The sequence below is a fragment of the Pelodiscus sinensis genome, chromosome 30 (genome assembly GCF_049634645.1).
Source record: "Pelodiscus sinensis isolate JC-2024 chromosome 30, ASM4963464v1, whole genome shotgun sequence".
Lineage (NCBI taxonomy): Eukaryota > Metazoa > Chordata > Testudines > Trionychidae > Pelodiscus > Pelodiscus sinensis.
The window spans coordinates 14,183,374-14,195,448 of record NC_134740.1 but is presented as its reverse complement, the minus strand read 5'-3'; the positions used below and the strand labels follow the sequence as shown (position 1 = coordinate 14,195,448).

Sequence of the window (12,075 nt, the reverse complement as noted above, 5' to 3'; positions counted from 1 at the left end):
TTTTTTAGGCTTGGATTTTGAACGGATTTTAGTGGGGTGAGATGTATAAATCCCACGGAAATTCAATGTGTTTGGGTTCCTAATTCCCGTATTTTCTTTGAACATGTAATCCTGTGCTTCTAGGTTACTTTCACTCTCCAGGATGAAACTATACTAGACAATTGCACTTGTATTTCATAGTCAGCTTCTGGACACTTTCCCTTTCTCACTGTGTTGCAGATCTATGCAGGGACACATTTGCTTTGCGATGGTGATACTGTTTAAGTGGTTAAAAGCCTTAAACATTTTGAATCTTAACATCTACTGTGATTAAACTATTACCCTTGGAAACACCCCAATTGTCTGACCCTGAGCACAACTGTGAATATTTAATTGATACAAATAGAAGGAAACCCTCAAAGCTAGAGCAGAGCATAAACTCAGTAGCAGAGTTAAAAAAGAGAAAGACAAATTGATGGGGGATTCTTCCCTGAACAGATGTTATCCAGGATGAGCAGAGAGGGTGTCTCTAGTCTCTGTTTGCCAGAAGATGGGAATGGGCGACAGGGGAGGAGTCACTGGATGATTCCCTGTTTCTGTTCCCTCCCTCTGGGACACCCGGCATGGGCCACTGTGGGCAGACAGGACACTGGAGTAGATGGATCTTTGACGGTTCTTGCATTCTTATTTTGCATAACAATGAACATTTAAATCCATCAACATAGAAAAGCAAGGCTTACACTAAATCTTGAAATTAGCCAGAGCAAATATGGGAAACCAGGAATTATCGATGAGCCCGCGAAAGACCTAAAGCCGGGTTTGTCAGCAGGGGGTGAGAAGCACAGCCAGGCAAAGTCTTAGAAATGGTTTTACATCAGGTTTGTAAGAACCATATCTCAAGTGGCTGGCCCAAGATGAGCTGCTGAAGCATTTGCCGAAATATCCGTGACTAACCCTTTACGGAGCATTTCTCAATGGACCTGTCATAAAGAGGATGCCCAGACTGGGAGGTGAAGACCACGCCCCTGGAGATCTCTGGAGGGAGACAAAAAATGACATGGGAGAATGGCTTTAGGTTGCCGGGAGGGCTGCGTACGCGGGAGGCAGGGGAGCTGCACAGGTGGGCAGGGGTCTGAGATGAGCGGGGTTTAATGTCCCTCCCACTCCCCTTCTGGGCGTCTGTGGGCTGCTTTTCCAGCTGTCAGGCTGCACAAGTGGCTGAGGAGGCTGCACTGTGGACACAAACCCAGTGACACTTCATTGCTGCAGATCAAAATACGGGCGGTGGTCGTCCAGCGGAGCAGCCATGTTGGCGCCAAACACATGATACTGGGACTGAAGTCGTCCCCTGCTCCTCGTGTGCTTCAGGCTCTGGGGCTCAGAGTAGGGAGATGGGAGCTGGGATGCTTGGATCCTATGTCAGTGCTGGGCAGGTCAGTGCAGTGCAGCACTGCACACAGGGGCTGGGTTCCATGTCAGTGCTGGGCAGGTCAGTGCAGTGCTGCACTGCACACAGGGACTGGGTTCCATGTCAGTGCTGGGCAGGTCAGTGCAGTGCAGCACTGCACACAGGGGCTGGGTTCCATGTCAGTGCTGGGCAGGTCAGTGCAGTGCTGCACTGCACACAGGGACTGGGTTCCATGTCAGTGCTGGGCAGGTCAGTGCAGTGCAGCACTGCACACAGGGGCTGGGTTCCATGTCAGTGCTGGGCAGGTCAGTGCAGTGCAGCACTGCACACAGGGACTGGGTTCCATGTCAGTGCTGGGCAGGTCAGTGCAGTGCAGCACTGCACACAGGGGCTGGGTTCCATGTCAGTGCTGGGCAGGTCAGTGCAGTGCAGCACTGCACATGGGCTGGGTTCCATGTCAGTGCTGGGCAGGTCAGTGCAGTGCAGCACTGCACACAGTGCCTGAGGTTCCATGCTCACTGCTGGAAGAGCGGGTTGGGCAGGTCGGTGCAGTGCAGCACTGCACACAGGGGCTAGGTTTTGAAAGGCGGATCAGGAAAGTACTTATCCAGTGTCTACCAAAACCCAGTGGGAACAGGGCACCCAAGTCCATCAGACTCCCTTAAAAATCGGAGTCCAGGACTGCTGAGTTCCATCCCTAGCTCTAAAAGAGGTGAAGGGGCGAGCGTCTAGATGCAGAAATTGGACGGCAGCATTCCTGGTTCTAGTCTCAGTTTTGCTGCAGGTGCCCCACTGGGAAACCCAGGCCAAGCCCAACACATCCCAACAGGGCCGTAGTAACTGTAGATCATTGTCTGGCTAAGCTCCCTGCATATTTTGTGGCTCTTGTTTCTGTGGTTTCAGCAGCTAAAACTGCCTGAATGGCGCAGCAGAATCACAGTGCGGTGACGGAATTCATCCTCCTGGGATTCCCGGGGAGTCCGTATTTGCAGATCTTCCTCTTTGTGCTCTTCCTCTTGATGTACATTGTGACGTTCCTGGGAAACATGGCCATTATTATCTTAGTGGTGACGTACTGCCGCCTCCACACGCCAATGTACTTTTTCCTCGTCAATCTCTCCTTCCTGGAGATCTGGTTCACCACCGCCTCTGCTCCAAAAGCCCTGGATATCTTTCTGGGGAAAAGCAAAACCATCTCCTTTACTGGCTGTCTCCTACAGATATACTTCACGTTCTCCTTGGCCACCACGGAATATTTCCTCCTGTCCGTCATGGCCTACGATCGTTATCTGGCCATATGTTACCCATTGCGTTATAGCACCATTATGAACAGCTCCTTGTCAATTCAACTGGCAGTTGGCTCTTGGGTGTCTGGCTTCCTGCTTATTGCTCTTCTGGTCTCTCTAATATCCCAGTTGTCCTTCTGTGGCCCTAATGTCATCGATCACTTCCATTGTGAGATGGATTCCTTGATTGTCCTCTCTTGCACGGACATATCCATCATCGAGATGTTGGGTTTGACCATCTCGGTCATTGTCATTCTGGGCTCGTGTGTGATAACCTTCCTTTCCTACATCTACATTATCTCCACTGTCCTGAGAATCCCTTCTAGGAAAGGCCGGCAAAAGGCATTCTCCACTTGCTCGTCCCATCTGGCCGTCGTCCTCCTCTGGTATGTATCCACCATTTTACTCTTTGTCAAGCCTTCTGCGCGGCACTCTTTGGAGCTGACCAAGACAGTCAACATCATCAACACCATTGTCACGCCGCTTCTGAACCCTTTCATCTATGCTCTGAGAAACAAAGAGATGAAAGAAGCCATGCAGAACATACTGCGTGGGAGGTGAAACATGGCCAAATCAACAGGGTTGCATTCATGGATCAAATATTTGGTACCTCAAAGTGTGTATATTCCTGCATGAATCACCATGACACCTGCTTTCCCACTGGACAGGGATCACTAAGCCCAGGAAAAAACATCTGATATCTTTGGACAAAGCTCTCCCTGTTGATGGGATCTGGCTATGGAGCAATTCTTCGTAGACCATATTAAGAGAAGGGAGTCTATTCTGGAAGGCAAGGACTCTGAGAACGACTTATAGGTTAGTGTGGATAACCACCTGAGAAGCATGTTGCTATGGCAACCGAAGGACAACCCCATAGGACGCTTGTATGCGAAGGGGATACCAAGGAGCTAAAAGAAGACATATTATTTCTGTGCACCATCTTGTTGACCACTATCAGACTGTGATTTCAAAATTTCAAATGAGCCCAAGGTAGTCAGAAGAAGGACGTCTGTTGAATGTCAGTCAGAGCTGGCTGCCTCGTTTCCCAAGGTGTTTTAGAAATCTCTGTAAAAGCACACAGAGTGCACACTGGGAAACAAAGTGGTCAAGAGATCTGAGCCTGAAGAAGATTGAGGGTTGTTGTGAGAAACCGTATCACGGAAAGGGTTAAAGGACCTGCCCTCCAGTCCTTGTTCTTTCTCCTCATTTCCAATTTAACGACACGAAAATTTTATTGGGCTCAGATGTAACAAAAAAAACATTTATGATTTCCAATATGTAAATGAACATCCTTCAAGGAGAAGTTTCCTACGCTTGTGAATTGTTATTGTGTATTTGCCTTACAGCCCATTGATCACATCGGAATAAAGATTACATTTTTTATTGTATCTTCTTAGTCCCCAGTCCTTTGGAAAGTATTTGGTGTATTTCCACTAGGATTGTTGAAAACCGTGTGAGAAAACGAGGCACCCAACTTCCTTTGCAGTTCTCTGGTGATGAGAGGAATTAAACACTGGAATGATATCCCAGGGAAGCTGCGGATGGCATGTATGTTAGGGTAATGCAACTTGGAGTGTTTATGGGAAGATTAGATCTCATTGTAAAAGACAGTTGTTAATCCAGCCCCATGCAAGAATCATAGAATAGAATCATAGAGCTGGAAGAGACCTCAGAAGGTCAAGTCCAGCTCCCTGCTCTAGGCAGGACCAATCCCAACTAAATCAACCCAGCCAGGGCTTTGTCAAGCCGGGACTTAAAAACCTCTAGAGCTGGAGATTCCACCCCCTCCCTAGGGAACCCATCCCAGTGCTTCCCCACCCTCCTAGGGAAAGACTTTTTCCTAATATCCAACCCAGACACGTCCCACTGCAACTTGAGCCCATTGGTCCTCATTCTGTCACCTGTCACCACTGAGACCAGCCTCTCTCCAGCCTCTTTGGAGCCTCCTTTCAGGAAGTTGCAGGCTGCTCTCAAATCCCCCCTCGCTCTTCTCTTCTGCAGACTAAACAAACCCAAATCCCTCAGCCTCTCCTCGTAGGTCATGTGCCCCCATATCATTTTGGTCACCTTCCAGTGGACCCTCTCCAACGCACCCACATCCTTTCTGTAGTGGGGGGCCCAGAACTGGACACAATATTCAGATGTGGCCTCTCCAGAGCCAAATAAAGGGGAATAATCACTTCTCTATATCTGCTGGCAATGCTCCTCCTAATGCCTCCCACACCTTGGCTGCGTCTACATTGGCCCCTTTTCCGAAAGGGGCATGCTAATTTGACAGGTCGTAATAGGGAAATCCGCGGGGGATTTAAATATCCCCCGCGGCATTTAAATAAAAATGTCCGCCGCTTTTTTCCGGCTTTTAGAAAAGCCGGAAAAGAGCGTCTACACTGGCCCCGATCCTCTCGAAAAAAGCCCTTTTCCGGAGGATCTCTTATTCCTACTTTGAAGTAGGAAGTAGGAATAAGAGATCCTCTGGAAAAGGGCTTTTTTCCGGAGGATCGGGGCCAGTGTAGACGCTCTTTTCCGGCTTTTCTAAAAGCCGGAAAAAAGCGGCGGACATTTTTATTTAAATGCCGCGGGGGATATTTAAATTCCCCGCGGATTTCCCTATTATGACCTGTCAAATTAGCATGCCCCTTTCAGAAAAGGGGCCAGTGTAGACATAGCCCTGAAGTGTGCAGTGTTAGGCACCTGTTGGAAAGGGCCTCCCCCCTCTTCCCCAAGGGAGGCATCTTCTACAGCCCAGACAGACTATTGGATGAACTCTCCTGTCCATTATATCCAACAACAGCATCACAATAGTGACAGATCCAGAAACAATGTTAACAAACACGAAAATGAAACCCTTGTGTTACACTAGATAGATAGATAGATAGATAGATAGATAGATAGATAGATAGATAGATAGATAGATAGAGGGGGTGTGTGGGGATAGATAGATAGATAGATAGATAGATAGATAGATAGATAGATAGATAGATAGATAGATAGATAGAGGGGGTGTGTGGGGATAGATAGTAGAGTGACCACAGAAATCTACTCTGGTGTTCATAGACTTTGCATGTGGTTTTGCGCCAGTCCCGCACTGTGGACACTGTCGCGATGGAGGCCTGGTGCGATCTCACTGGGGGCGTGTTACTCAGTGCGCAGTTCAGGGATCTCGTCCTGGGAGTGCAGACAAGAGAGCATTTAAACAGCTGTCAGAGATCAGCTCTTAGTGTGGGAGTGCTATGGGGAGAGGTCCCTCTTGGCAGAGTGAAGGAAGTGATGGCCTGAGAGGCTGCGTTGCAGAGTGGTTAGAGACGAGACAGACAGATCAGTAGGTGAACAGACTATGGAAACAGACTGAGAAAAGCCCAGGTCACAATGATCCTTCCGTCTTTATGAGCCAGGTGAGTTGATTCAGGCTTTTCTTCCTTTTCAATCTGATTTTTTCCTTTCCAGTCCAGAGGGCCAGATTCTGCCTCCTGTTATCTAAGAGTCTGCTGACAGGTCCCATTGTCTCCTGGCTGGAGACAGCCCCCTGTACTGAGACCAGATGAGTGGGGGATACCTCTTAATGGGTTGGCATCTACTGGTGAGAGAGACAAGTTCTCGAGCCACATGGCATATTAGCCATGGCTTCTTTCTTCGGAGTGTGTGTATGTGTGGAATTAGCTATGCTACTTTTTTAGAAGACCCTGAACTTCATTAAGAACATAAGACACACTCTATTGGGTCAGGCCAATGGCCCATCTAGCCCCGTGTCCTGTCTGTGACTTTGGCCAGATCCTTTCGAGGGAGTGAGCAGGTCAGAGCAGTTTGCCGAGTGAACCGTCCTGTCATACAGTTCCAGCGTCTAGCAGTCAGAGGTTTAGGGAATGGGGCTGCGTCCCTGCCCATCTGGGTGAATAACCATTGATCCCCCATTAACTCTCCTCGTTCTTCTTTTTTTAACCCAGTTACTCTTTTGCCCTTCACGGCATAATGGGAGAATGAGAGCTACAGCTTGACTGTGCATTGTGCGAAGCAATACTTTGCCTTAAGCCTCCTGCCAATTAATTTCACCCACATCTACACTGTGTAGCTATTTTGGGATATCGAAGGTGTCCCAAAATAGCTACCCCATGTCTTAACAAGCCACCCATTAGTTCAAAATATGTTTTGAAAAAAGGGCACGCTATTTTGCCATCCTGGTAAACCTCATTGTTTGAGGGTTAAGGGATGTCTCGAACTAGTGTGTTATTTCAAAATTTGGCTCTGTGTAGACATGCCACATTTTCAAAAGCTATTTCAAAATAGAATCAAAATAAGATATGCAATTTGCATAATGCAAATTGCGTATCTTATTTGGAGTTTAAGGCTTTGGGCGTACCATGGGTTGATACAGAGGCATTATGATATTTTTTGTCTTATTCTCTATCCCTTTCCTAATGGTGCCTGATATTCCGAGAGTTCTCTTGACTTCCCTGTTACACATTGAGTAGATGTTCTCAAAGTGCCTCCAATGTCTCTTTCCTGAATGTTAACAGCTTATTTAGATTGGACTGTTTTGCATGTGTGGTTGTCCAATGTGAATTTCCTTGCATATATCAACACTCAGTTCCGTCTGTCATTTTCTCACCCCATCACTCAACTTTTTGAGACCTCCTTAGTAACACTTTGTAGTCTGCTTTAGATTTAATCATCTTGGCTATGTCTAGACTGGCCACAAATTCCAGAAAAGGGATGCAAATCAGGTAAGTCAGCATAGGGAAATCCGCGGGGGATTTAAATATCCCCCATGGATTTAAATAAACATGTCCGCCGCTTTTTTTCCGGCTTGGGGAAAAGCCGGAAAAAAAGCGTCTAGACTGGCACGATCCTCCAGAATAAAGCCCTTTTCCGGAGGATCTCTTATTCCTACTTGATCCAGCACAGCGCGTCAGTAGAGATGCAGATCTGTCGGCTGGGGAAGCCTTTACCGACCGATCCTGTAAACCTCTGTCGACAGAGCCATGTAGTCTAGACATACCCCTAGATATTTGTCTCATGAGCTGATAAGGATATGAAAAGATGTAGTTTGTCTTTAGGGTCTTATGGGGACATTGGGCACTGGACATTGGCGAGAACATGAGCTTCATTCTATTAATAAAGAGGTCAGAATAGCCATTCACTTTCATGAGGGCAGGGCAGACTCCCGTATATTAGAACTGCCTGACATTCAGATGTGCAGAACAGTGAATCAAAGTCCCACAGGGTCAGATTTTCAAAGGAGCTTAAGTGACTTAAGAGCTAAGGTCTCACCAATTTTCTATCCGTCTCTTTTCAAAGCTATGTCTCTGTGAGTACTCTACGTCCCCAAGCACATTTGTTTCTTCTGGCAGTTCCCTGGCAATTTTCACAGGAATGAACCCTTTGAGATACTACAGATATTAAATAGCATTTTCTGCAAAAGAGCCCCCAAGAATAGACAGTAATTGCCAGGCAAAGAGATGACTGACCATGTCCTGTCTTGGTGTAAATCATCCATAGATCTGCTGGCATCCATGGGATGGTTCCCTACAGATACAGAGTGAGAGGGAATGTGGATGACTTGATAGCCGCACCTCGGAGTCAGAAGATCCAGCACACAAACAGCAATGCCTCTTTCATTCTTTAGCCAGAGTAGAACCACTTCAGGAGAAGAGGTACAGACCCACCATCCCGGCTGAGCAAGGCGGTTGTGAATCTCCATAGGGCCTGATTCTGGGATTTGGATGTCTAACGGCCATTGGGTGCACAAGTCTTTGCGCACATCCAGTGTCATTGATCACAGAATTGTAGAATCCTAGGGCTAGAGTAGACCTCAGGAGTCATCGAATCCAACCCCCTGCCCAAAGCAGGGCCAACCCCAACTCAGTCATCCCAGCCAGGGCTGTGTCAAGCTGGGACTTCAACACCTCTTGGGATGGAGATTCCACCCCCTCCCTACTGAACCCATCCCAGCACTTCCCCACCCGCCTAGGGAAAGAGTTTGTCCTAAGATCCAACCTAGACCTCCCCCACTGCAACTTGCTCCTCATTTTGTCATCTGTCATCTATTTAAAACACAAGTTTCATTCTCTTTCTCTCTATATATATTCTCCATAAATTTAGTCTATTAAAAACCTTAATTTTGCAAGGACTCTCTTTACATTCCTCCTACTTTACCGATGACCTTCACATACCATTTCAATGTGACTTTTATGTGATTTGTTAATCTGTTTTTTTTCCTGGTCTTTCAGGTCATATGTTTCCAGAGTAAATACCAATGAAAAATCAAACCACAATCACTGAATTTATTCTCCTTGGACTTTCCACTGACCCATGGATGCAGATTTTCCTCTTCCTGGTGTTTTTAATTATTTACATGACGACTCTGGTTGGGAATGTGTTGATAATGCTGGTGATAAAAGCTGATTCTCACCTGCACAACCCCATGTACTTCTTTCTCTTCCATTTATCCTTTGTCGATATCTGCTATTCCTCCGTCACGGTGCCTAAAATGCTGGTGAACTTCCTAGCGGAGCACAAAACTATTTCTGTCCATGGCTGCATTAGCCAGATGTTCTTCTTCATTCTCACAGCCGGGACGGAGGTTTTCATTCTCTCAGCCATGGCCTACGACCGCTACGTGGCCATCTGCCACCCATTGCGTTACATGCAGATAATGAGCAAAAGGATCTGTGTTCAGCTGGTGAGCGGGGCATGGACGGTCGGAATTATCTATGCCCTGCTTAACATGGGTTTGGCCCTCAAGTTGCATTTCTGTGGGCCCAATCAAATTTTCCATTTTAGCTGTGAGCTCCCTCATCTATTACAGCTGTCCTGCACGGAGACCTTCACCAATGAAATGGTGCTTCTGACTTCCGCTGTGATACTCGGAGCCGCCTCCTTCCTCCTCACCTTGGTCTCCTACATCCCCATCATCGCCACCATCCTGAGGATCCGCTCTGCACAGGGCCGGCGGAAAGCCTTCTCCACCTGCAGCTCCCACCTGATTGTGGTTGGGTTCTTGTACCTGGCAGCGTTTAGCCAGTACACAAAATCCAGCTCTGTCTCCTCTACGGTGTTGGAGGAAATGTTCTCCATCCAGTACAGCATCCTGACTCCCATGTTGAACCCCATCATCTACAGCCTGAAAAACAAGGAGGTGAAAACAGCGGTGGCGAAATTACTGCGGACATTCAAGGGATGATGATGGGGCATTGAGTTTGCTGTATGAGAACATGCTTCAGATAGGAACATGACGTAACTCCGAGGTGCTCTGCGCAGGATGGCTCATGGAAGGCATCGTTGGAAAGGTTGCGATTTGCTGAATATGAGCATCCCATTCGTAGGCACGTCTCTTTGGAGCTGAAGTGAAGAAGATTGACCGGTGTATCTAGATTTCGTGTTTGCTGTCCTGGGTCGCCTCCCCGCCAGCGCTTCAGGGATTACAACGGAAAAGCCAGAGTGAGCTGATGGCCCATCAGCTTATACATTGGGCTGTGAATTGTCTTGGCCTTCCTGCAGATGTTCCATAATGTGGCAGCACCCTGGACTGCCGACCTGTTCCACAGTGGAGTGGGTGGGAAATCAAACAAGCCCTACCATGGGGGGTGGAGAGAGGGGGGAACTGGAGGCCAGGGGGCAGATGGAGGCCAGGGTCTTCCCCACCCCCCAGAGCAGCTGGATGGCAGATGGGTCATCTGGAAGCCAGGGCCAGGACATCCAGGAGACTGGGAGGCAGGGGCTGCCCCAAGAGAGCCCCCAGACGTGGGAAGGAGGAGGGCACGGGGGTAGCTGCGGGCAGGGGCTGGCCCACAAACTGGAGGTGATAGGGGGCAGCTGGAGGCTTGGGATGGCCCTTGCAGCTCCCCCAGGAGCCGCTGGCCAGGGAACACAACCTCAGACCCCCAGGAGGAGTGGCTTCCAGAGCAGCGACACCCTGCAGGTAGCCCCAGTAAATCCCTCAAGGCTGCCCAGCCCCCCTTCCCTCAGCCTTCTGCCGTGGGTCCTGCACCCTCACACTCTGCCCTGACCCCTGCACTCCCAATCTCTGCCTGACTCCTGCACCCCCAAACCCTGCCCTGAGCCCCACACAGCCAAAACCATGCCCTAACGACAGCTGGGCCTTCACCCACCACTCGTGCTCTCCCTATCCATTGTTACCAGGAACCCCGGCACTGCACCCAGTGATAGACTTCAGGGAGCCCAGTGGTTTTTTTCAGCCCTGAAAAGCTGCAGCACCCAAGCCCTTTTGTGAATTTGGCTCCAACCATTTTGACTTTTCTTTCCCTCTGAAACATTTTATTGTGCAGCCTGCCCCTCCGGGGGGAGGTGGGAAGAGAAACACTAAAAAGGGGTAAAACTACCCAGAAATGAACGAAAAGTCTTGGGCAGCTGATTGGCTGGTTGGCTGGTTACAAATTGAACAAAAACAGGTTTTTGTTTTGGCGAGAGACACATTAAATAGTTTCGTTTACAGAGATTGTGTTTTGGTGTCCCAGCTGTGCATTTCTTACCATCGTTTCTTACCAAGGGGAGTGGGGGAAGGGAGGGGGTAATTGCCCCTGGGCCCAGTGATTCAAAGGGGCGTTTTCCTTTGTCTAGCCTGCCAACGGGGCACTCATTCTGGGGCCTGATTTCAGTGGAAAACAGGCTGCTGGAAAAGCATCTTACCCCATCTCCCCACCATCATCAGCTGGGACATTCCCTTCCAGCCAAGCCCTTACTGATGAGACTAACATATGAAAAGCTGTTACTGGAGATAACCTTCCTAAGAGTGAATTTTTGAATTTCCCCTCTTCAGTCACAGCAACACTGCAAAAGGGTGGAGTTGGGAAGAGGTTGGGGAGGGGGGGCAGATTTGGTGATTCTGATGAACCATGCTGGGATTCCATGGTTAAGATTCCGGGGTGTTCTGGGTTTCCTTCGGACACACCTGTGATTCAGTTTTGGGCACCACATTTCAGGAAAGATGTGGAGAAATTGGAGAGGGTCCAGAGAAGAGCAACAAGGATGATGAAAGGTCTAGAGAACATGAGCTCTGAGGGAAGGCTGAAGGAATTGGGTTGGTTTGGCTTGGAAAGGAGAAGACTGAGAGGGGAAATGGTACAGTTTTCAAGTATCTAAAAGGGTGTCACAAGAAGGAGGGAAAAAAATGTTCTCCTTGGCCTCTGAGGACAGGACAAGAAGCAATGGGCTTAAACTGCAGCAGGGGAGGTTTAGGTTGGACATTAGGAAAAACTTCCTGCCTGGCAGGGTGTTGAAACACTGGAATAAATTGCCCAGGGGGGTTGTGGAATCTCCATCCCTGGAGATATTGAAGAGCAGGTTGGACAGACACCTGTCAGGGCCAGTCTAGATGGTGCTTGGTCCTGCTGTAAGGGCAGGGGATTGGACTTGACGTGTCAAGGTCCCTTCCAGTTCTAGCATTCG

At 48.5% G+C, this 12,075-nt stretch overlaps 2 protein-coding genes across 2 annotated transcripts in view; both read left to right on the top strand.

Annotated features, from left to right (window-relative positions):
- LOC102458123 (olfactory receptor 7A40-like) overlaps window positions 1–11,130 on the top strand; it is a 30,924-nt gene extending 19,794 nt beyond the window's left edge. Inside the window, exon 4 of the mRNA XM_025184479.2 lies at window positions 8,898–11,130. Coding sequence (XP_025040264.2) covers window positions 8,924–9,850 — 927 coding nt within the window. The 5' untranslated portion in view covers window positions 8,898–8,923 and the 3' untranslated portion in view covers window positions 9,851–11,130. The remainder of the gene's footprint in view (window positions 1–8,897) is intronic.
- On the top strand, window positions 2,151–3,234 carry LOC102458368 (olfactory receptor 6F1-like). Its single transcript, XM_006122761.3, has one exon. It carries the CDS (start codon window positions 2,308–2,310, stop codon window positions 3,232–3,234), a length of 927 nt encoding a protein of 308 aa, XP_006122823.1. The 5' UTR covers window positions 2,151–2,307.
- Window positions 11,131–12,075: the final 945 nt, after the last annotated feature.

Coding starts and splice junctions, on each gene's coding strand:
- LOC102458368 (XM_006122761.3), top strand. CDS start 2,308: ATGGCGCAGCAGAATCACAGTGCGGTGACGGAATTCATCCTCCTGGGA.